Here is a 21462-nt window from a genome sequence, read left to right as displayed (position 1 = left end):
ACATAGAGAGAAAGTTTGCTTTTAGCTAACCGGAAATTGGGTATATTATTGAGGAGCGTGTCCAGCACGGTCACATCGCCCTTGAGCGGCGCATGATTCGTTTCCAGCTCCTGCCGTATTGCATTCATGCTCAGATTGAAAAGCCTCTGTATTTCCGTATTGCCGCGCACTCCATTGCGTTCTAAAAAAGAGTTCATTTCAGTTAATGCGAATCGAATGCATATATTTTTGTTGTAGACTCACCTGGCCAGAGCAGCACTAGACTCTGATATAGCGCCAGTTCGGTTTCAGTCAGTTTAAGTTCGGCTATCGATTTAGCCGTTTGGAAAATGCGCGACACCAGACGCATCTCATCCGAGTCGGATGTGTAGAATGCCTCCTGCGGCAGCATCACATCGCCATACAGCACAGCGTTCTGTGAGAGATCTAGCAATCTGGACATGCGAACAATCGCCAGCTCGAATGAGCCCGTCTTCAGCAATAATATCTGCAAGGAGCGCAATCCGTTTAGTTCAATTCACATATCAAACAGATATTAAGTTCTAGAACTCACCTGATCATCCTGACTGAGGCGCATGAAGCCCGGTATTAGCTTTGCAAATTCGATTATATTCTGTATCATTTGTGTCAGCTTCTCGGCGCAGTCCAGCCAGAGCTCCTCTTGGCCCAGATTTTTGTAATAGAGTATGCGTGATAGATCCTGCAATGAGAGAGTATCAAACATTTAATATGTATAATTAATATAAATATATTTAAAGTATTTTATGGCATATTAAAAACTAATGACCTTTTGTTGTTTATAATAAGACTGATCTTTACCAAAATCTTTTATGCTGCTAAGAACTATCTGCGAACATTATGAGAATTAAATTATAGACTAATCTCTTCTCGCAAATTTACACAGCTTTGTCTAATGGAAGCAAGGATATTTCGGATAGTCTTATCTTTAAAGATATATTAAAGAAAATTTAAGAAAATTGTAATTTTCTTTGATATAGCCTCAAAATAGATTAGATTATTCGAAATATCCTAATTTTATTATTCGCTTCTGCTTGATGTTCTAACTTCGTGTTTCCTATAATTTTTTGCATTTCAGATCAAGAAAATTTCTTCTATATATTAAAAAATAATAATATATATATGCTATATGGAATAACATAGTGTTGAATCTCTTCCCTAAATGGAATATCTATATTTATACCGTTTTAAAGGATTATTTCATGCTTACAATAACAAATCTATCTGTATCCATATATCTGTATCTATCTATCTATATTTCTATCAATCTATCAATCGAATTATCTATTTATCTATATATCTATATATTAATCTATTTATCAATCTATCTATCAATCCATCTATCTATCAATCTATCTATCTATCTATTTGTCATTTTTATTCCTTAAAATCCCTGGTATATCTTTTCATTTGGAAAAGTAAATCTCGATACATTTTGACTCGTTTTCGTTTTGCTGATCCGATGCTGATGCCGAGTGAATCAGAATCAATTTCGAATCGTTTTCATTTCTAATTTAATTCCTATTTTTAATTAGAAATCGTTTTCTCTCCTACTCGATACCAATCGGTAGCTGCTAGCAAGGCTGATACTCTTGCAGTTGGTATTATAATCTTAGCATGAAATGTATATTGCATAGAAGAAGACATCTCCAATCCTATTAAGTATATAGATTCTAAGCCAGCATAAACAGCCTTCCGTCCGTCTGTCTGTTTCTATGCGAACTAGTCTCTCAGGTTAAAAGTTATCGTCCCGAGACTTTGCATAGATACGTCTTTCGGTTGCAGGCAGTATACATGTCGGAACCCGCCGGATCGTTGCTCTATATCATATAGCTGTCGTAGGAATGATCAGTCTAAAAGCAGGTTCAAAGTCCTATCAATATCGGTCAACACTATCGTATAGCTGGAATTTGAAAAACTTCTTTGTTTATAAATATATCTTGACCAAACCCGACATTTACTAGTTTAACAATGTCTACTTTATATGATTGAAATCTTATTAAGTTGGCAGTTCTATATTATATAGCCCAATAAGAAAAAAAGGTAGAATAATAGAATCTTGTATTGATGAAAATATCTCTAGATCTCCGCTTTATAGATCTTGTAAAATCTACCCTCTCAACTACTACGTAAAGATCTCTGTAGTAATCATATGCACTCCACTTCTATTGCCAATTTGATCTGATTACTTTTAGTTGCCCCTTTACACACCTGAGGCTTTCGGAACATGTCATGCACAGATTCCAGTTTGGTATTTGTATTTGCATGCGCCTCCGACAGGGTTTTGATCAGCACCTCGTTGATATCGCCATCCGCTGTGAAATAGAAGTGGGAATACGCATTATTAAACCGACTGCCTAGATGGCTTATTGAAGGAGATCGTGAGATACCATGACTTATAAATTCGGGATCGATCATTGTACTGCGCGGCTCGTAGGTGGTGCTGTCCACATAGTCGGCCGATATATCGTATTGCATGGTCTGCTGCGGCGTCACCGATGCCGAGTAGCCGTAGGGACTGCCGTAGCCGACCTCGTTGCTGGAGTAGCCGCCGCTGTAGCTGTGAAAGAAGGGCAGAAGACCCATAAATACAAGTAGTGTATTCAATATTTGACAAATGTCTGTGTAAGCATCGATACTGCACCTGTTGTAGTTGTTGTGCTGCAGCTGATCGCTGCTAGAGGGCGTTTGTGTGTCGTACACGGAACTATCCGGTGCCGCGTCGCTCTGGGCTCGCATCTGGGCGCGATGGAATCGGACCTCGTCCTCGACCTTCTCGCGCTGCTTCTTGGACATTCTGCCGAATTTTACAGCTGCAAAACACAAAGTTGAAAATTACTTAAGAATCTATCCCAAAGATTGCTTTGCTGTTTGTGTGAACTGCGGTCTTGTGGTCTGCCTGCATCATACCATCACGACTCATTCCCAATTTTAGGCACTTTTGCAGTCTACAGTATTGACAGCGATTCCGATTGACACGGTCCACAACGCATTGCTTGTTGCGCGGACACTGATAGTTAACCACGGAGCTCTGCGATCGCCGGAAGAAGCCCTTGCAGCCCTCACAGGTGATAACGCCGTAATGCACGCCCGATGATTTGTCGCCACAGACTTTGCATGGAATTATTTCAATTTGAGCTGCAAGCAAAAAAAAAGGTTTATTGTTATCAATTAGACATTTTCATCATTTCTTGAAGTAATAGAGCGCAAAACAAGTTGAAATGTGGCCTGGAACTAGTTTGAATATTAATCGATTTTTTATTTAATTGATTTAATGATATGAAGTTCCAATATATAGATTGGGATATTACTTAGATTAGACTTAGACTAAACAATAAATAGTAAAATATTTGAGTAGAAGAACTGTTAGCTCCCAATGAAATTCTCTATATCAAATTTTATGCCTTATGGCTTCGAGTCATCCACAAAGGTTCTTTATTTAAAAAAAATTAGAAAACCTTTTGAAAGGTTGTTCAAAAATAGAATAGAATCACGTAATTTCTGCCAATTATTCGTTATTTAAACAAAATTAGAAAACCTTCTGTTATATCTTATATTAACACGATTATAACTCGGGAAATATATATGCGATGATGGTCAAATTTGGTATACAGCGTGCTTATACAAAGTCTTGATAATATCAGATTAATACTTAGTCAAACTAATAAGTTTTTATGTTCTTAACGAAAAATAGGCAAAGATAAAGCTGCGATATAAATCCATCGAGGTCTCATCTAATATTGTGTAATATCTAATTAAGGATCTTTATTTAAACAAAATTAGAAAACCTTTTGCAGAGGTGCAAGGAAGCGAGAAGAGTTAGGAGATAATCGTATCTTATATTAACACGATCATAGCTCGGGAAATATATGCGCTATAATGTTTAAGTTTGGCATATAGCGTGCTTATATATAGGTATGATAATAACAGATGAAAACTAAATCAAACTCATAATTATTTGAGCCTGATGGCAAACAGAATGAATCTAGGCCTCATATGAAAACATGTAATTTGAGCCTAGTTTTATTTATAATTTTATACGTGTTGTATTTAGTTAGTTTAAGGCATTCCACAAACACGAAACAATGGACAATTGCGACTATTTTGGCGGCGTAAGTTGCCGTCAGGCTAGTGTATTGAAAGATCTCTAGAATAGTTCAGCCCGCAGACCACAATTATCGCCGTCGAGTTCGATGGAGGCGTTGTTATGGGCGCCGATTCGCGCACTAGCTGCAGGACATATGTCTCGAATCGGTCGGCCGACAAGCTGACACGGATCACGGATCATATATACTGTTGCCGGAGCGGGTCCGCCTCCCAGACTCAGACGCTGGCCAACACGGTCGCCTACGCGATGAACTACTACGAGTGCAGCGTGGGCGAGCCGGCGCTGGTCCGCGATGCGGCTGTCCATTTCCGGAACAAGATCTACGAGTCGCGCCAGTCGATGATGGCCAGCATCATAGTCGCCGGCTGGGACAGATGCCACGGCGGCCAGGTGTACAGTGTGCCCATCAGCGGACTCATGGTGCACGAACCCTGCGCCGTTGCCGGCTCCGGCGCGGCCTATATCCAGGGCTTTGTCACCGCCCACTACAGACCCGGCATGCAGCAGGCGGAAACCGTGGAGCTGGTCAAGAGCGCCGTCCAGCTGGCCATCCAGCACGACTGCAGCTCCGGCGGCATCGTCCGAGTTGGCGTCATCAACGAGTACGGCATGGACGCGTGCATCTGCTGCGACAAGGATCCCGAAATGGTCAAGTATGCCAACACAATTCTGTGGAATCTTGAATTCGGCGTTTGGTGATACGTCTCAAATCTTAGCTTGTGTCGATATTATAGATTTTTATATTATCCACCGACGTTTCTCTTAACTAGGGAGTTTACTTGGGAATATTACATATATATTATATAAATATATATATATATATATATATATATATCGATTCTTATGGCCAGATAAACTGTTATTGTTTTTATAAAGCTAACTTGCTGGTCGAAACATTTAAGATCTTTTCCCTATCCAAGCCTAGAAAAAAGATATTAACATCGGGAAATTCGGGTTTTTTTCTCAATTTATAGTATAATCAGAAAATCTCAGCACAATTCTGTGGAATCTTGAATTTGGCGTTTGGTAATACGTTTGAAGTCTAAGCTAGTGCAGATGTAGATTTTTATATTTTCACCTGGGGTTTCTCTTAATTGTTGGACATGGAAATTTGAAGGTTTATTCAGCTGCATGCTTGGGAATACTACATATAATTTTTATATATATTTCGATTCGTATTGCAAGCTAAACTGTTATAGTTTCTTTAGAGCTATCTTTCTGGCCGTTTACCTATCCAAGCCTAGAAGTTTGCTTACATATTGAAAAAGTTTGCAGTATAAACTTTTATAATCTTTTTTTCTATGCGTTCCCATATTTTTACCCATATTGAAGTATATAGTATACAATTTATTTTTTATTTAATTATCAATATCTTTTTGGTTTTCTAAGGTATTATTTATTTGATCATATTCGTATATAATTTCCATTATATAAAACTTCACAAATCACTTATAGAATCCTCTTAAGAACATCTTATTCCTAAAATTACTCAAAACTTTTTGCTTTCTTGCCTTTTCATTTTTGATTTTATTTTATTTCTTTAATTTTAGATAAATTGGAGTCTCAGTAGACCTTTAGTTTCTCTAAGATTTATTTTATATAGGTTGCAAAACATCCTTATAAAATCGAACTAGCACAGCTCAATTTGCAAAACTTGTCGACACACTTAAATGAATCTCATACAAATTTTTTTAGTCACGTTATTTCTAGAGTTAAATATTGTCGGTCATTTATATTTTTAATAATATTCATATAAATCTCTCAAAAACTTGGTACAGTTGCCTCTTCGCAATGCAGTTTATATTCGAAACCTATTTAGATATATCGCATTTAACTCTAAATAAGTTATTAGATAAGTTAATTTGGGAAAAAAAAAAGAAGTAAAACGGGGCTCAAATTGCTTTGTAACATTTTACAGGCTATTCAATTGTGCTCGGAGTTGGGGCAATACTTTGTTCCGGCTGCTGCTACTTGTTGGCCCCGTGGTCGGGGCTAATTCGGGGCCCATTAACTGTAGCCATATGGCCCATAGAGAGCCATGCAAATTGAAGTTCTCGTGGCAAGCGGAATTTGCCACAATGCGCCATTAGGAATATTAGTTGGGTTTAGTAGGTTGTCCATTGTCGTGGCTGAACAATGCCAACGCGCCGAAGAACTAAGTACTTATTACGCAATAAGAATGCAGGCACTGAGAAAAATATATGGTGAATTGTTGTCAACAACAAAGCCTATGAAAAGACAAATTTTAACTGAATGAGTGCTTTTAAAGTGTTCCATAAAACAAATTTTATGTTGTATAGCAAAACTTTATAAAAAGATTTAATTTATTTAGATTTTAAAATCAACTAGCAATTTTGTAAAGTGTATAAACAAAGCTGTCATTTTAGTTTAACTCACATTATAATTATTGTGAGCACACAAAAATTATAATTTTTTGACAAATTAATATTTGAATATTTCCCAAGTTCAATTAAAATTCTAGTCCGTTTTTTCGCTCTGTGTAGCCTGGCATAAAGCGTATTAAGAGTACCTTAAGCCACTTGTTTTGCCTAGACAATGGCACAAGTTGCTGCAGTTCAAGTAAATTGAGTGCATGTGTGTGTGTGTGTGTGTGTGTGTGCGACAGACAGCGACAGCTGTTGGGATTCCCTCGCAGCATGCAACAATCCTTTTCAACGCTGATGATGTAATTTCTTTAGCGGCAAACAAAGAGAGCAGCAGACGCATAAAGACCGTTGATCAACTGCAGCCAAAGACACGCACACGCACACACACACACATACACATACGTACGTGCACAAAAGAGAACTGGTTCTAGGCAGCGCTTTGATGCTGCAGACTGGGCCAAGCAGAGTTGATTATAACCAGCACCCGCGCTGCCAGCCCCCCCGCCCAGCGCACTTGCCTTTATAAGCGAATCCGCACTGCCGCTGTCGCGGTCGCTGCTGCTGCCTGGCACCGCGTATTGTGTAATCTAGCGCTTTGCGTATTTACCCACGAGGATGAAAGATGCGCGCTGAACCGAAAGCAGACAAACACAGACGCAGCCGGCAGCGACGCAGCAGCAGCAGCAGTAGCCGCGCAGCAGCAGCGACGCAGCAGCAGACAGGCGATGTTGTCGTCGCTGTCGCAGTACAAAAATGTGCCAAGCCGCTGACGTCGCTTTATGGTTGCTGCTGCCGCTGCTGCTGCATTGGGAGAAATGTGTGACAGTTGATGAGCGTCAGAGCGAATGAGTAAGAGACGTCTGTGTGCATGTGTGTGTGAAATGTTTTTCAAGTGTCAATGAACTTTTCCAACACGGCAGTAGCACACACCATAATACAAATCATACAACACTCGCACACACACAGACGCACAGGCATCCAACTGATTCTGGTGAGTGCGCGTTGCGAATGAAATAACAAAAACATATTGAAAAGAAAGTGCTGCTCTTTTGCTGCGCTCTCTTTGTTCTTAAGCATTATCGCTCTCTCATTCTCTTAAGCGGCGTGCATGGCGCGCTCTTAATGCCGTGCTCTTTGCCTGCCATTGCAATTGCAGCTTAATAGCAGCGCTCAGTGCAACAGACAGTTTTTGTTGTTTTTGTTTTTTGGCTATTTTCAAATGTGTGTCGTCACCAGCGGGCTGACTGCGACGACAGCGCGCAGGGGGTGGACGAGGCGGCGTTTGGCCGCTGTCAGCGTCGTCGTTAAGTTTTTTTTGTGTTTTGTTTGAGCATCGCTTAAAGCGCTTTAAAGTTGTAATTGTAATGTTCTCAGGCAAATGCGAAAAGCTTTGCGAGCTGTTAACCAAAATAAGTGAACACACACGCAAACAGACACATAACGAAACATACTGACAGACACATTCGTATGACAGTAAATCTTTATCTTTATCGGCTCTGCTGGAGCTGTAAATGTCTTTGCGTGTTTTTGAAGGCGGATAAGCAGAACATACACGTCTATATGTATGTGTGTATGTGCATATACACATACACATGCATGGCTTATGTATGCTTGACAACTTTACCGTTATGCAGGCACATAAATATGCAAAAAAGGTTTTCTTCTTATTGAGCTGCGTGTGCTTTTGTGTTCTAACTGGTAACAGTTAAAGTTTAAGAGCTTTTCAGAACTAATTAAAGAGAAATGCGAAATGCTCTCAGCATATGCATACAAACAACCACGTACATGTCTTTAAATATACATATGTATATAAATATATGTATGTTTGTGTGTGTGTTTATACGCACTTGCATATGAGGAAACAATGGAAAATGATGTTTCCAAATATTTGTTCAATTCAAAATTAAATAGGTAAAAGTACTCGCACTCCCACCTCGTTATTATAGAATGTTATTTACCATGGCACAATGAAAGGCAAATACGACGTTGACATACTTTCAAAATGTGACAAATATTTGCCAAAATTATTTGTCAGCACGAGATATACTTGTATATGTACATATGCCCATATATACAATGTATGTGTATATGTATTTGCCTACATATGTGCAGAATTACCTTTCCGATAACTCCATATACCAGAAGTTTACAATACACAGAAATATAACGGAAATGTTGCCTTTGTTTGATGGAAAAGGCTGGGTTCAAATTATTGCTAAAACTCTTTGTTAAAGTTAAAAAACAAAAATATATAAAACGTTAATAATTCATGGATCATTTAATAGTGCTTAATCGATGTTTTGAAGCTTTCTTCGTGTAACTGTACATAGTACTACATATATTCGACTGAATATATACTATAAGATATAGCCTATAAGATATAGCCTGAAAATGAAGTCTTTCTATGAGAAACGTTCTTCTATTTCAAAATATTTCCAACGAAATGAACATTTACTAGTTTAAATACGATTCCAACATTTGAAAAAAACCTTTTTAACATTTTCCTGCTATATAATAACATTCTCACAGTATATTTCGACTAACATTTTATAGATCTTTTACATATCTTTTTCATAAACAATTTATAGACATATTTCGAAAATCTTCTTTACATATGGCTGAATATTTCTTTATTTAGGATACACATTAACTTATTATTTTATATTATATTTATTTGGTTCTTATTTTATTATTTACTATTTTAATAATTACTATATTATATTTTTTTTTATTTTTATTCTTCATATTTTTCATATTTATAATATGTGTATATGTGCATATTATTCTAGTTATTATATTATTATATTTGTTTTATTAATATTTTATTATATTGATTTATTTTATTATTAGCTATTTATTTATTATATTACATCAGAATTGGCCCATATCAAATTGTATATTTCGGTTCTAATTCATTCAAATTTTTAATATTATGCATTTGAGATCTCACAAAAGATCGTAATATCTGTTGCCCACTCATTAAGTTATTCAAGCCCCCATAAAAATCCATTGATAATTCCAATTGCTCGTTTTTCACAATGAAATTAACGCATGAATTCATGAAGTGCGCAAGAGCGGGAGGGAGGGAGAGGGGGAGAGGGAGAGACGGCAAAACAGCCAAAATAACGCATACGCACCATATGCACAGGCAGCAAAGCAAGTAACAGTTAATTAACTGCTGCTGTTGCTATAAAAAAAACAGCAACAACAGCAACAAAAATTGAAGAAAAATAGCGCGCCGCAAGTGCAAACCGCAATTTGCCAACAAGTTTTCCACGGGCTGCATAAACGATAATTTAAACGCTGTGCAAAAGTGCACAACAAAATAAAATTCTGAATGGGCCAAAAAAAAAAAATAAAATAAAGAGAAAAAAAACGCACACACATGCACACATGGCAAACAAGAAAACGCGAAAATATTTTTGCATATGCAATTTATTTTGCCTGCCAGCGGGATTTCTTGTTGCCCCGTCCCGCTCGCACATGCTGGCTTGCGCCCCGTCCCGCTCTAGCGCCTGGCTGCCGCAATAACCAGAAGTCAAAATTAATATGTTCTTCTTTATTGCAAATGCAGGCAGAATACAAAAAAAATACAAAAAAAAACGTAAACAGAAAAAAAAAACAAACGTACAACGAAAATTAATATGCAGCGACATGTGCGAAAAAAAGTGCGCCGCAAAAGAGATAAAAACAAAAAATAAATAAATACAGAGTAGAGCTGCATGTGATTTGCAGTTTCGGCTGCTGCTGCTGCGATCAAATAAAATAATAATAATAATAATAATAACAACGGCAACAGCAATAGCAAAAACAACAACAGCAAAAAGCAACAACAACAACTGCATAATAGCAGCAGCACCTCGACAGACAGAGCACAGCGAGAGCAACAGAGACGCAGCGTCAAAAGAAGTCGCAGTCGCAGTCGCAGCGCTGCCCTCAGCTGTAGCTGTAGCTGTTGTTATTGCTGTTTCGCTGCTGCCTATTGCACAAGTTGTCACGAAGCAATACGCTCGGGTGGCGCGGCACGAGCGCAACATTCGCATTCGCAAAAGCAGCTTCGTAAGTGGGTCAGCGAGCTGTGGGGTCAATGCACCGCCTGCCAGCCAGCCAGTCAGCCAGCCAGCCAGCCTGAACTCAACTGCTGCGAGAGCGCGCATTGTGGGGAGAGTGAGCTCATAATAATAATAAAACAGCGCCAACTCACAACTTTACACGCACACACACTCACACACAGACGCTGAGCGGCAGGCAGACAGACAGCTTTTATAGCTGCTCTTTGCTTAAACGCGCGCTCTTTGCTTATGCATGTGTGTGTTTGTGTGGAGCGCGCGCTCTTTAACTGTGCTGCGTTCTTTGTGCCCAAGTTAACGTGCACACGTTAAACAAAAAAAAAACAAAAAAAAGTTAAAAACTCGTTTGCCAGCAGCTTTCACAAGTGAAAAGGGTAGGTGGCGGGGGGAGCAGACAGCAGGCAAGCCGGCTGGCGGAAAGAAATACATACATATAAAACAAAATGCCGTTAGAGAGCGGCATTAGCATGTTGTTGGCATGGCTACGTAATGTTGGCGCTTTCTTTTTGCTCACGCGCATTTGCATATGCACACGTGTGTGTGTGTTTGTGAGTGTGTAGTGTGTGTGGTTGAGGAAGACGCCGTTAGAATTTGTAAAGAGCATCAAATTCATTCACGCTGCTCCGCTGCTTTGCTGCTCATTCTTAATACAGTAATAATAATCAGCAGCAGCGGCAGCAACATTATAATAATATAATTTTAATTTACGCTCAGTTATGCCAAAGTCACAGGCCTAACGGTGCTTACCAGTCAATGGCCTTTTCTTTTAGCCTTTTTTGCTCTCTGCTTTTCTCAGTTATTTTTTTTTTTTTTTTTGGTTTTGGCAGCGACGTCGCTGACCAACGCAGGAATTTTTTTGTGTAATGTTTACATTTCGCACTGTTCTGCCCGCTCTCTCTCTCCCCCCCCCCCCCCTCCGACCACTGCTGCCCGCTACGTGCTGTTGGCCGTTGCTTTTGTTGCCAACAAAGATCTGGCTCATACTTTCACACACACACACACACACACGCAGAGAGTGGGAGAGTGAGGGAGAGGGAAACATACATAAATGTTCTTTTGGCCAAAAGTTGATTGACCCACGAAATTCCCGCAACAGCCCGTCAGCAAATGAAAACGAGCAACGCAATCGACAATTTCACAAATGATGTAATTTATAAGCCCCCATCTTAACTGATCTTTTTAGCTGATCTTTTCAGCCAGGCTCAGTTACTTTTTGCCGCCCTCGTTAAGTGCATATTGTAACGGTTAAATTTCAACCTATTTGTTGCTTTGTTTTGCACTTTTTGTTTTGATTGGAGATGAGTGTACCACATGACGTATGCTTCATATTGTTCGAACAGAAAATCACGTATACGCCGCACGTGACAATGAAAGCTGACCAAACTGCTGCATGTAACCGTATTTGTGTGTGTGTGTCTGTGTGTTTGTGTGTGTCTGTGAACAATTTTCGTCACATGATTCATTTGTCAGAAATTTCTCTGTAATTTTTTGCATATATATCGAAATTTTAACTTTATCTTTTCGTTAAGCTTTAAAGGGCATGTGGAGGATGTTTAATGAATATTAATTTCAAAATTGAAGAGTCATTGTAGAAACTTCGGAAGAGGCTGTAGAAACTGTTAACTGCTCTTAAAAGTTGTTAATCTGAGATTTTGGAGGGATTTTCTGGCTTGCACCCGGTATTTTCCATTAAAAGCTAACGAATGGAATTGCTTGAACTGTCTCTGTCTAGATTGATTCGATCTAAGCCTAGGACATTCATCCATTTAACATTTATGAGTTTACACATATATTTCAGTTATATTTCGATATATAAAATAATACTTGTAAAACAATATTTTAATATTAAGACTCTTTAGAAAATTATTTAATATCATTTTATTGCAAATTTCTTTGATGTCTCCTATTTTATTTAGGACTTTAGCCTTTAGCCTTTTGCTCATATATCAATTGTCTTGAAACTTTGCAAAGGTTTGTCTTTCTCTGCAGGCAGTATATATGTCGGAATTGGATCGTACTACTATATCATATAGCTGCAATAGGAACGAACTGTCGAAAAGTAGGTTCTTGCATGGAAAACTTTTTGGTTTACAGTTATTTTGACCAAACTCGGAATTTATTAGTTTTTGCAACTCGTATATATGCAGAATCCTATCAATATCGGATTACTATATCATGTAGCTGTCGTGGGAAAAACTTATTTATTTAACATATCTGGATTAAACTTGGCATTTACTAATCAAGATAGCACTGCTATATAAATCACTCTAAAGGAAGAATAGGTAGATATATAAGTTTTTATATGGCAAAATTTCGTGCTCTGTATTCCAAGATATTTTCACCAAACTCAGCATTTACGAGCTTCATATATCATATATCCGTTATCCCGTAAGACAAATGTCTACAAGGGTATTAAATCTTCGACGGCCCGAAGATATCCTTACTTTTTTCTTTTATATGCATCTACAGTAGAAAGTATTGTAGAAGCCCGTTATTCAAAAGGTATTATTTTTGTACCTTTTATTTTTGTCGGCTTTTTAAGTTCTATATCTATAGGCAGCTTTTCTTAAGCTAGATTTCCATCATTAGCTAATAGCTTTTAAATGTTTTCGCTGTTATTTAAGTCAAAAATAGCTTCATACAAAACAGAAGCATTTTAAACAGATTGTTATCATAATTCTTCTCATACTTATTTAAATATAGTTTATATTTATATTTATATTATTTAAGCTCCAAACTTATTCAGTTCAGTTGTAAAGTTCTGCTTGAGCTCACATAGAATCCAACTGCACCCTAGCTACCATATTTGGTTTCCCGAATACCTGCACGAATTAAGATATCGAATGCGCGTTCTATTTCTATTTCTATTAAAAATCTATAAATAACATAAACCAATATATAATAATCATCTTAAAGGCATTGTGCAAAATATATATTTTAAAAATATTTCGAAATAGTTGTGAATAGTTTTGCGCAGTTATTTGGCGGCAAATGTAAATATGCTGAGTGAAAAGTCTTGAGCACTTTTCCACACAAATGACATCACTTGAAATGCGTTAGAACTTTGAAAAGCCACAAAACCAAAAAAAGAAAACGCTGGAAAAACCCTTTGGCTATGCTAATGCAAGGCGAACGCAACAATGCCAAATGCTTGGCATAGTACAAAGTGCAGAGGCCCATAGATAACATGTGTGTGCGTGTGTGTGTGTGTGCGTGTGTGTGTGTGTGTGTGTGTGTTATGTGTATGCATATTCCCCTAAAAAAAAGTAGGCCTATGCATTATTTATGCACGGCTTCAAATGCAACAGCGTCGACATAAATGAAACTGAACTCGACTCGAAAACAAAACAACAACAACAACAGAAAAAAAAATACCTTGACAACCTCAAAAGCCACACACAAAGCCACGTAAGTTGACTCTTTTTAGCGTTTCTTTGCGCAACTCGCAACAACAACAACAACAACAACTGACAGCAACAACAACAACATTTGCACTTAAACAGCCAATTATTTATGTTTTTTTCTTCGTCTAGAACACAATTTGGCCAAAAACGCAAACGAGATTTTCTTTTTTTTTTCTTAGCCGTATTTTTTTTTCAAGTTCCCAAGTTTTTAACTAACTGAGTAACTAACTAAGTGACTTGTTGTTTGTTTCTTTGGCGCAAAAATTCTTAAAGAAAATCCAATATGCGGCATGGCAAAGTGGCCAAACGAGTTTTTCCAGCCAGCGCCTAATTGATAGCGTTTTTTTTCTTCGTATTTTTTCCATTTTTCTTCTTTTTTTTTTTTTTTGGGCAGACAGAACGAACTGAGGAACAACGCGGCGTATGCGCAATTTTGTTACAATGAATGCCACAGCAGCATCAATTCTTGTTGTTGTTGTTGTTGCAAGAGTAACAAAACGAAAAAAAAAAAACAATTCCGATCTCTCATCCGCCCCGTTGGCCGACGCCGGCGTCGCCGCTGACGTTGCATGCAAATTGTAATCACAAAACAAAAATCGAGTTGCAGAGCCCAAAAGCTACACAAATACATGCACATATATATTCGCTCATGTATGTATGTATGTGCATGTGTATATATATACTATGTACAACATGCATATATACATATATATACTATATGTATGTATATGTATGTGCAAGAGTCTAACAAAAACAACAACAACAACAACTATGTCTATAAAATACACCAACTAAAAGGCATTCATTTTGTTTTTCTGCTGTTGTTGTTGTTGTTGCTGTTGCTGTTGTTGTTGTTGTTTTCGTTGCCATCGCTTCCATCATGCAACTGTGCGCACTAATATCCGTCCTTGGCTCGTCTGTTCAACTTTGTCCCAGTTTTTCGCATTTGTTGGCGGCGCTCGTTCGCCTCTAACTTGTCGGCGAGTTGCATTTTTGTGTGTGCAGCGCACACAAACAACCAAATATACACACACATACACGCAGTCAAAAACACACACACACCAACACAAACAGGCACACAGACACACAGACACACTTTGCGCTCGCAGCTCCAACAAATATATTCGTCTATTTCATTTGGCGCGACTCGCATTACCCAGTCGGGCCCAATGGCATGTTTGGCTGCCTGTTCTTCTACTTCTTCTTCTTCTATTATCACTGATTATATTCCTAATTAAGCTTTAAATTACAGGCATAATACATACAAATGCACTGCGCTGGGAAGTGCTTTTGGCATGCCTTATGCCTAACTAGAGCCCGTAGAATTCTATTTCGAGCTGTTTTAATAATGAAATAAATCCAAATTATTCTGAAAGCATTCTCTTGTCAGGTGTGCATGAAAACTCTTGTAATTTTCACATGCTTTTTCATGTGGCTTACATTTAAAGCTCAGTTTTCATGTGGCTTCACTTTGCAGCTAAGCGAGTGCACTTTAGCCACATCAATAGCTTAACATTTATTAAACTTATTGCAACGGCTTTCTAATTTTCGCTGAAAGAACGCGTTCTGCATGCATTCCTTTGTAATGTCTTAATATTAATGCTTGTTTTTTACATCCCACAAGCAGCTGTAGATTCGTATATTAATTATTATATTATATTATATATAATTACCCCAAAAGAATCTTCATTTCAAGCAGCTAAATTCTAACTGAGGAGCATTTCTCTAAACTCTGGTCCCGCTGGGTGGCTGTGCGGGTCGTGGCTGCATTGTGGGGCATATGCAATCTTTTATTTGCCACCCATACACACAGCTCTAGGTATCTGTGTGTGTGTGTGTGTGTGTGACAAGCTCACGCACATTAAGTTCTATGCGAGAGTTGCATAGATAAGATACGCAGCAGCAGCTGCGGCTGTGGCTGCTGCTGTGGCTGCTGCTGTGGCTGCTGCTGCGTCTCTGGCGTTGCACTATGTGCGGCCCCGTGGGGGCCACTGATGCATTGCATTTGTCTGGCCAGATAATTGCTAGAATAATAATATTGCATATGCATATATCAATTTTATAGCTACTTTTTGTCTGTTTCGCATTTCCAAAGTTTGTTTAGAATACATTTCGACAAGGCAATGTGTTAGGCCTATGAATAAGAAAGAAGTAGAGTAGAGGATAATTAAATCAGCTTGCTCCGGCATTTTGTCCTTCTCTTTCTCCATCTTTCCCGAACATTACATTTTTCAGCTCTGCTTTGTGACGTAGACTTTGTCTTTGTCTTAGTTCGAGCTTTATTTAAGTTAATTCTTTCATTTCACTTTCGTCTCTTTTTTCTTCATTGATCCGTCTGTTATGTATATTCGTGAACGTTTTACTCGCTGCATGTGCTAATACTTGAATTTTCTTTGTATTTGTTTAAATTCGAGCTAGTTTATTCTATTAATTTTCTTTCCGCTCTTTTATCTTTCTTGCTCCTTCCCTTACGTCTATTCGTAAACGTTTCACTGGTTGCTTGTGTTGATACTTGAATTTGCTTTGTATTTGTTTAAGTTTGAGCTAGTTTATTCTATATTCTTTCTTCCTTGCTTCGTCTCCCAAGTTTATTCGTAAACGTTTCACATGAAGCTTGTGCTAAAATTTGTTTTGTGTTTGTCTAACTCGAGCTAGTTCATTCTCTAAATGTTCTGTTATTACTTGAAGCTTTTAATACAGAGAATTCATTAGTGCAGCTCATTCAATAGCCTGCAATAGAGTCTCGCGTTGTAATGCTGTAATCGCTGAGCTCCCAGTTCTTCTCTGTCTGAGCAATAGCATTGAAGTTGTGGCCTTATGACACACATTTGTGGTTAGCTTATCTCATGCCAAGCTAAATACTTCATATATAAACTTGCACTTTTTCTATATATACATGCTATACGCATGAATGTTAAGCCTAAGAAAAATACAACTATAGAGAATTGCGCTAACAGATAAGTGCAATTGACAATCCTCTATCATTAAACAAAGTCTGAACCACTCAAAGATCGAACAGAGAGTCGCCAATTCAAGGAATATCCCTGATATTATCGAGCGAGTATTGTTTTTGCCATTATACTTTTTTGAGAATAGAACTGAAGACTCGTGCGTAGCATGTACACAAATTTCTATCCATCCAATAAGTGAGTAATACAGATAACCCATAGATAGGTATGGCTGTGCTTAGGCTTAGGCATACAGAGAAAACTATATACATACATATGTCTACTGTTGCTTATCTTTACGACAAGTGCTACGAGGCATTAGACAAATATTTCAACGAGTTCAATGACCTTTTCACACTTAAAACTAACATTGTATACCTCAAGTTCTAGTGAACCGGGTAGCCTGACTAAAATGGGTGCTTTGTACGTAATAAGACGTAATAAGTTAGGTATTTATCGAAGTCTTAAAGTTTGCTTGAATAAATATTACGTTAATCTTTTAATTCAAACTGAAGATTTTTATTAATAAGTATCTTTTCCTATTCCCTATATCTTTCTTTATTATAGTTAATTATATTAATTAAGATGTTTTCAGGCCTTAAAAATGGAATCATCCAGTACTTCTAGTAATATCATTTTATAACGATTATCATAGTCAAACTATTTGTAGTGTTTCTTATTTGAAGAAAAGTAAGGAAACTGTAACCCTATAAAGGTTATGTTGTTTTCTTCTTGTAAATAGAAATAGTTTGTCCTTTCGGTTTAACTAGGGTATTCAGTTTTTGATACAATTATATGCCTTACTATGCTTTAAAGTTGATATCTTCATTATAATTACCCGTCGGTAATGTCTGGCCGCAGAACATAATGCAAATTTCCATAATTATCGTGAAAGCAAAAACAATAAAAACTAATGTGGTTTCTGCATTGTTTCTGGGACAAAAGCGAATGAACTCGCCCGAAATAAAAAAAGAACCCCAATAACAAGAATAAAAACCCAAAAAAATCGCTCTATTTGTTTGCAAATAACTCGAACTTTTGAAAAAGAAAAAAAAACTATATTTGCCTGGGCCATAAATCCATTGGAATTTCCATACCAAAAATAAAAAATACAAAAAAACTTTATATTTATGTTTTATGAGGGTGGAAAAGAGAGCGAGAATGTGTCCAGTTTTCCCAGTCGCACAGCCAACACATTACAAGCAGCTGTCAGAATAATGCAAATATTCATGTGTTCTCCTTATTCCAACCCTCGCCCCCCCCCCCCCCCCCCACCCCTTTCGAAAATTTGAGGCATTTGCTTAACATGCGTATGGCGTGTAAATAAAAATCAAATTAGCCGATTAACGGGCCAACGAATGTTGGCCAAAAGGCAAACGACAATCGGCAAAGTCAAGTGGCTTCTGGAGCTTTTGTAAAGCAATTAAAAGCGCAACAGCAAGAAGAAGAAGAAAACGGTAAATGGATATTCACGCAATAATTGACAAAAGCCAAAACACAAACAACGGGCCAAGTGCACTGCGAGGAATTACATATTAAGTGTTAAACAAAACTATCTAATTGCCAGTCTTTTTAAATGTATTATATATATTTACATTACTAGTTAATTATTTCTCAAACTGTTTTCAGCATAATTAAATTTGTTTTCAATTAGAAATTGCTCATATTTTTGGCCAGTGTAGCTCTGAATTCAGCGCCTATTGTTGAAGGCGTGCAAACTAATAACAAAACTAACGCAACTCTCGCTCTCGCCATCTCTGTCACTCTCGCTCTTTGTCTTGAAGCAGCGAAGCTCTTTCACTCGCTGTCTATAAAATTTATGCGTAAATAATAATTTGAGCTGCCGCCGACGCCGCTGCTGCTGCTTCTGCTGCTGCTGGAGGCGCAGGCGGAGGCGTCGCCAAGCCATAGAAAGCATCGCACTGTATGAGTGTGCGTGTGTGTGAAAGCGAATTCGAGTGCTGCCAAGCCGCGCGCCCCACCCACCACTTTCGGCGCCCAGGCTGTCCACTAGCATGTTGTAATATGCGTTGCGATGACGTCGACGCGTCAACGCTCCCGCATAACAACGAGAGACGCTCACACACACACACACACACACACACACATGCATGCACGCACGCAACTCACGCACTCCCTCTCTCTCTCTCTCACTCTCTTTGTGCTTTCTTGTCTGCTTATTTATGTGTTATTGTGTGTGTGTGCTTGCGCCTATGTGCGTGTGGATCTTTTCGGGTGAATGACCGCCGAAAATTAAATTTTTTGTCGATTTTAGACTTTTACTATGTTGACGTTGATGATGATTGTGCCGTTGCTTGCCAGTCTTTTGACGAAGCTCGCGCTCACACAGAAACTCAACGAAGAGAGCAGTAGATTCAGCTATAATGCGCTGCTTTATAGTTTAGAGCGTGCGGCGTTCGCACTATCACGCGTACATTTTATGAATGCGCGGGGAGGTGGGTGGCGGTTGAGCAGCAGGGAGCGACCTGCAAGCTCTGTACGCGTGTGCATGTGTGTGTGTGCCTAGACTACACAATCAGCAAACGCAGCGCAGGCATTTCACTCAGCGGCAGCAGCAACAACAACAAAAACAACAAAAACGTTGAACGACAACTTTTTTTTTTCGTGCGCTCTTTTAATTTTTTTCCGCTGCAAGGGCCTGCCTGCGCGCATGGTGGGCAAGGGACGCGTGCGGGCGGTACGTGCGATCGCCAGCCACTTTCAACAACGAGTCTTTCGCTTTTTTCTGCTCTTTCCTTTTTTTTTTTTGTTAATTTTTTGGCCGCTTTCTGTTTACGCCGCATTTCTTTCACTTTGTACCGTACTATCTGTTTTCTGTTTCTGTTTCACATTTTATTGTCGTCGCACTCTTCTTTTTTCTGTTTTTTTTTTATTTTTATGAAGTACCGAGTGGCAAATGCCGAGCTACGAGTTGCCTGTTGCCTTTTTGGCAAAACTCAAGACAACTCAAAGTGAAAATTTCAATAAAACAAAGTTGCCAACGTTTTTGTTGTTGTTGTCGCTGTTGTTGTTGCGTTTGCTGTCGCGGAAGTCATAAAGGCAAATTGCATGCATATTTCGTTGAGTTTTGCGGGCGCAGCTTGGGTCACAATCCCATCCGCTGCCCCTGCCCTAGCTACCCTCCGCCCCGCCCACTCTTAACTCTTGTGCACACGCAACGTACGCAGCAGCAGCAGCTAAAAACAGTTTAAGTGCCTGCTTTTCGTGGCTTTTAATTGCTCGACTTCTTTTTTTTTGGAAGGTGGATGGTGGGGTGGGGGGGGGTGGATCGAAAAGCAAAGTGAAAATAAGTCACAGCAGAAGAAAAGCTGAATTTTCTTGTCCACGAAATAATACGTGGAACTGTTCTGCATTCAGATGATAAGGTATCTACTAAGGTATATTCTGTACATATATATTCTACATATAATATAGATTACTTTTTGTTTATGCTTAAGCATATACATCAACCCATATATGTATTTAAAAGGACAATGTATGAAGGGAAATCTTTATGAAAATTACATGGTACTGAAATATAAAAATCCCAATAATTTTTTATTACATATTTATTTAAGAGTTACCTTTGTAAATCAGAGTAACTTTTGAAAATATTTCGCAGTACTAAAAAGATAAAATCTCTGTGTCTGGTTAAGAAGGATTTTAGTTAAAAACCAACCAAAGTACCAAGGCCTTGAAAACCCTTCGTCTAATGGGGCTTAACCATTTTATATGATGCTGTTAGAGTGATATCTAAATATATTTAACTAATCTCAAAACTTTAATTAAAATTCTCAATCAGTCCTCTTTTAAAAGTAAAGGCATTTAATCAATATTTTCAGTCAGTTGTATTCTTAATAAACTATATACATGAAACATTTTTGAATACAATCATTGAGTATTGTACAAATCAGAGAGGCTCCAAACGAAGCCAGTCTTTCCTGCATTTTATTTTAATAATAATAATTTTAAATTAATTTGTTACATAGATTTTCATGTTTTAAAGGTGACATGCTCAATGAATCTTATCAGAATGAGTCTGGAAAAAGAATGCGAGTATCTTTTAAGAGATAATATTTGGTAAGTTTTATAGTTTCAAAAATTGCTCTAAATATGTTGCATGTAATTTCTCAGTTCTAACGGACCCATTATATATTATAAGTTTTATGGGACCTGTTTTCCGCATAGTTTATAGTTGGCATACGCTCAAATAAGGACATCAAAAGTCTAATAATAGTGTTTGGGGTTAGAGCACGCAACATTTACGATTGGGCAGGGGTTACGGGTGTTGGGGTTAGGGGATGCGGGGTGCGAGATCTTGGGGTTGAAATGGTCATTTCTTGGCCATTTCCCCAACTAAAGGTTTCTCACTCTCGCTAAACACGGCGTTTGCGGTCTGGCAATTAAGATTTATGACGGGCGTCCTGGCGTTGATATACCCCACCCCCCCCCCCTCCCTCCACCCCACCCCCTCCAAACAAGCAAAAGAACAAAAATCGTACGCATTAACCAACAAAAACCGAAAAG

At 38.3% G+C, this 21462-nt stretch overlaps 2 protein-coding genes across 3 annotated transcripts in view; one reads left to right on the top strand and one right to left on the bottom strand.

The window, feature by feature from the left end:
- The window catches only part of Hr3 (Hormone receptor 3), a 28076-nt gene that overhangs the window by 3216 nt on the left and 3398 nt on the right, over nucleotides 1–21462 (bottom strand). The window contains exons 2-8 of one of the 2 annotated variants that reach the window (XM_064686354.1): nucleotides 2929–3156; nucleotides 2663–2831; nucleotides 2409–2578; nucleotides 2230–2333; nucleotides 554–700; nucleotides 244–487; nucleotides 31–181 (exon numbers count right to left, since the gene is read on the bottom strand). In XM_064686354.1, coding sequence (XP_064542424.1) covers nucleotides 31–181; nucleotides 244–487; nucleotides 554–700; nucleotides 2230–2333; nucleotides 2409–2578; nucleotides 2663–2831; nucleotides 2929–3156 — 1213 coding nt within the window. Of the gene's footprint in view, nucleotides 1–30; nucleotides 182–243; nucleotides 488–553; nucleotides 701–2229; nucleotides 2579–2662; nucleotides 2832–2928; nucleotides 3157–21462 lie in introns of both variants that reach the window. The other variant, XM_064686352.1, reaches the window with a different exon arrangement.
- Nucleotides 3978–4872, top strand: LOC135431734 (proteasome subunit beta type-6-like). Its single transcript, XM_064687007.1, has 2 exons — nucleotides 3978–4130; nucleotides 4187–4872. The coding sequence occupies exons 1-2, from the start codon at nucleotides 4104–4106 to the stop codon at nucleotides 4823–4825; spliced, it is 666 nt and encodes a 221-aa protein (XP_064543077.1). The 5' UTR covers nucleotides 3978–4103; the 3' UTR covers nucleotides 4826–4872.

Source organism: Drosophila montana, unplaced genomic scaffold (assembly GCF_035044405.1).
Source record: "Drosophila montana isolate Dmon_TW-CO22-7 unplaced genomic scaffold, ASM3504440v1 contig_3200_1, whole genome shotgun sequence".
NCBI lineage: Eukaryota > Metazoa > Arthropoda > Insecta > Diptera > Drosophilidae > Drosophila > Drosophila montana.
This window is presented reverse-complemented; position numbering and strand designations above follow the sequence as displayed.

What these genes read in the sequence shown, in the direction of transcription:
- LOC135431734 (XM_064687007.1), top strand. Translation starts at nt 4,104, where the DNA reads ATGGACAATTGCGACTATTTTGGCGGC. An exon ending in ATTGCGACTATTTTGGCGGC is followed by an intron (nt 4,131 to 4,186) that starts GTAAGTTGCCGT and finishes TTCAGCCCGCAG; the next exon opens with ACCACAATTATCGCCGTCGA.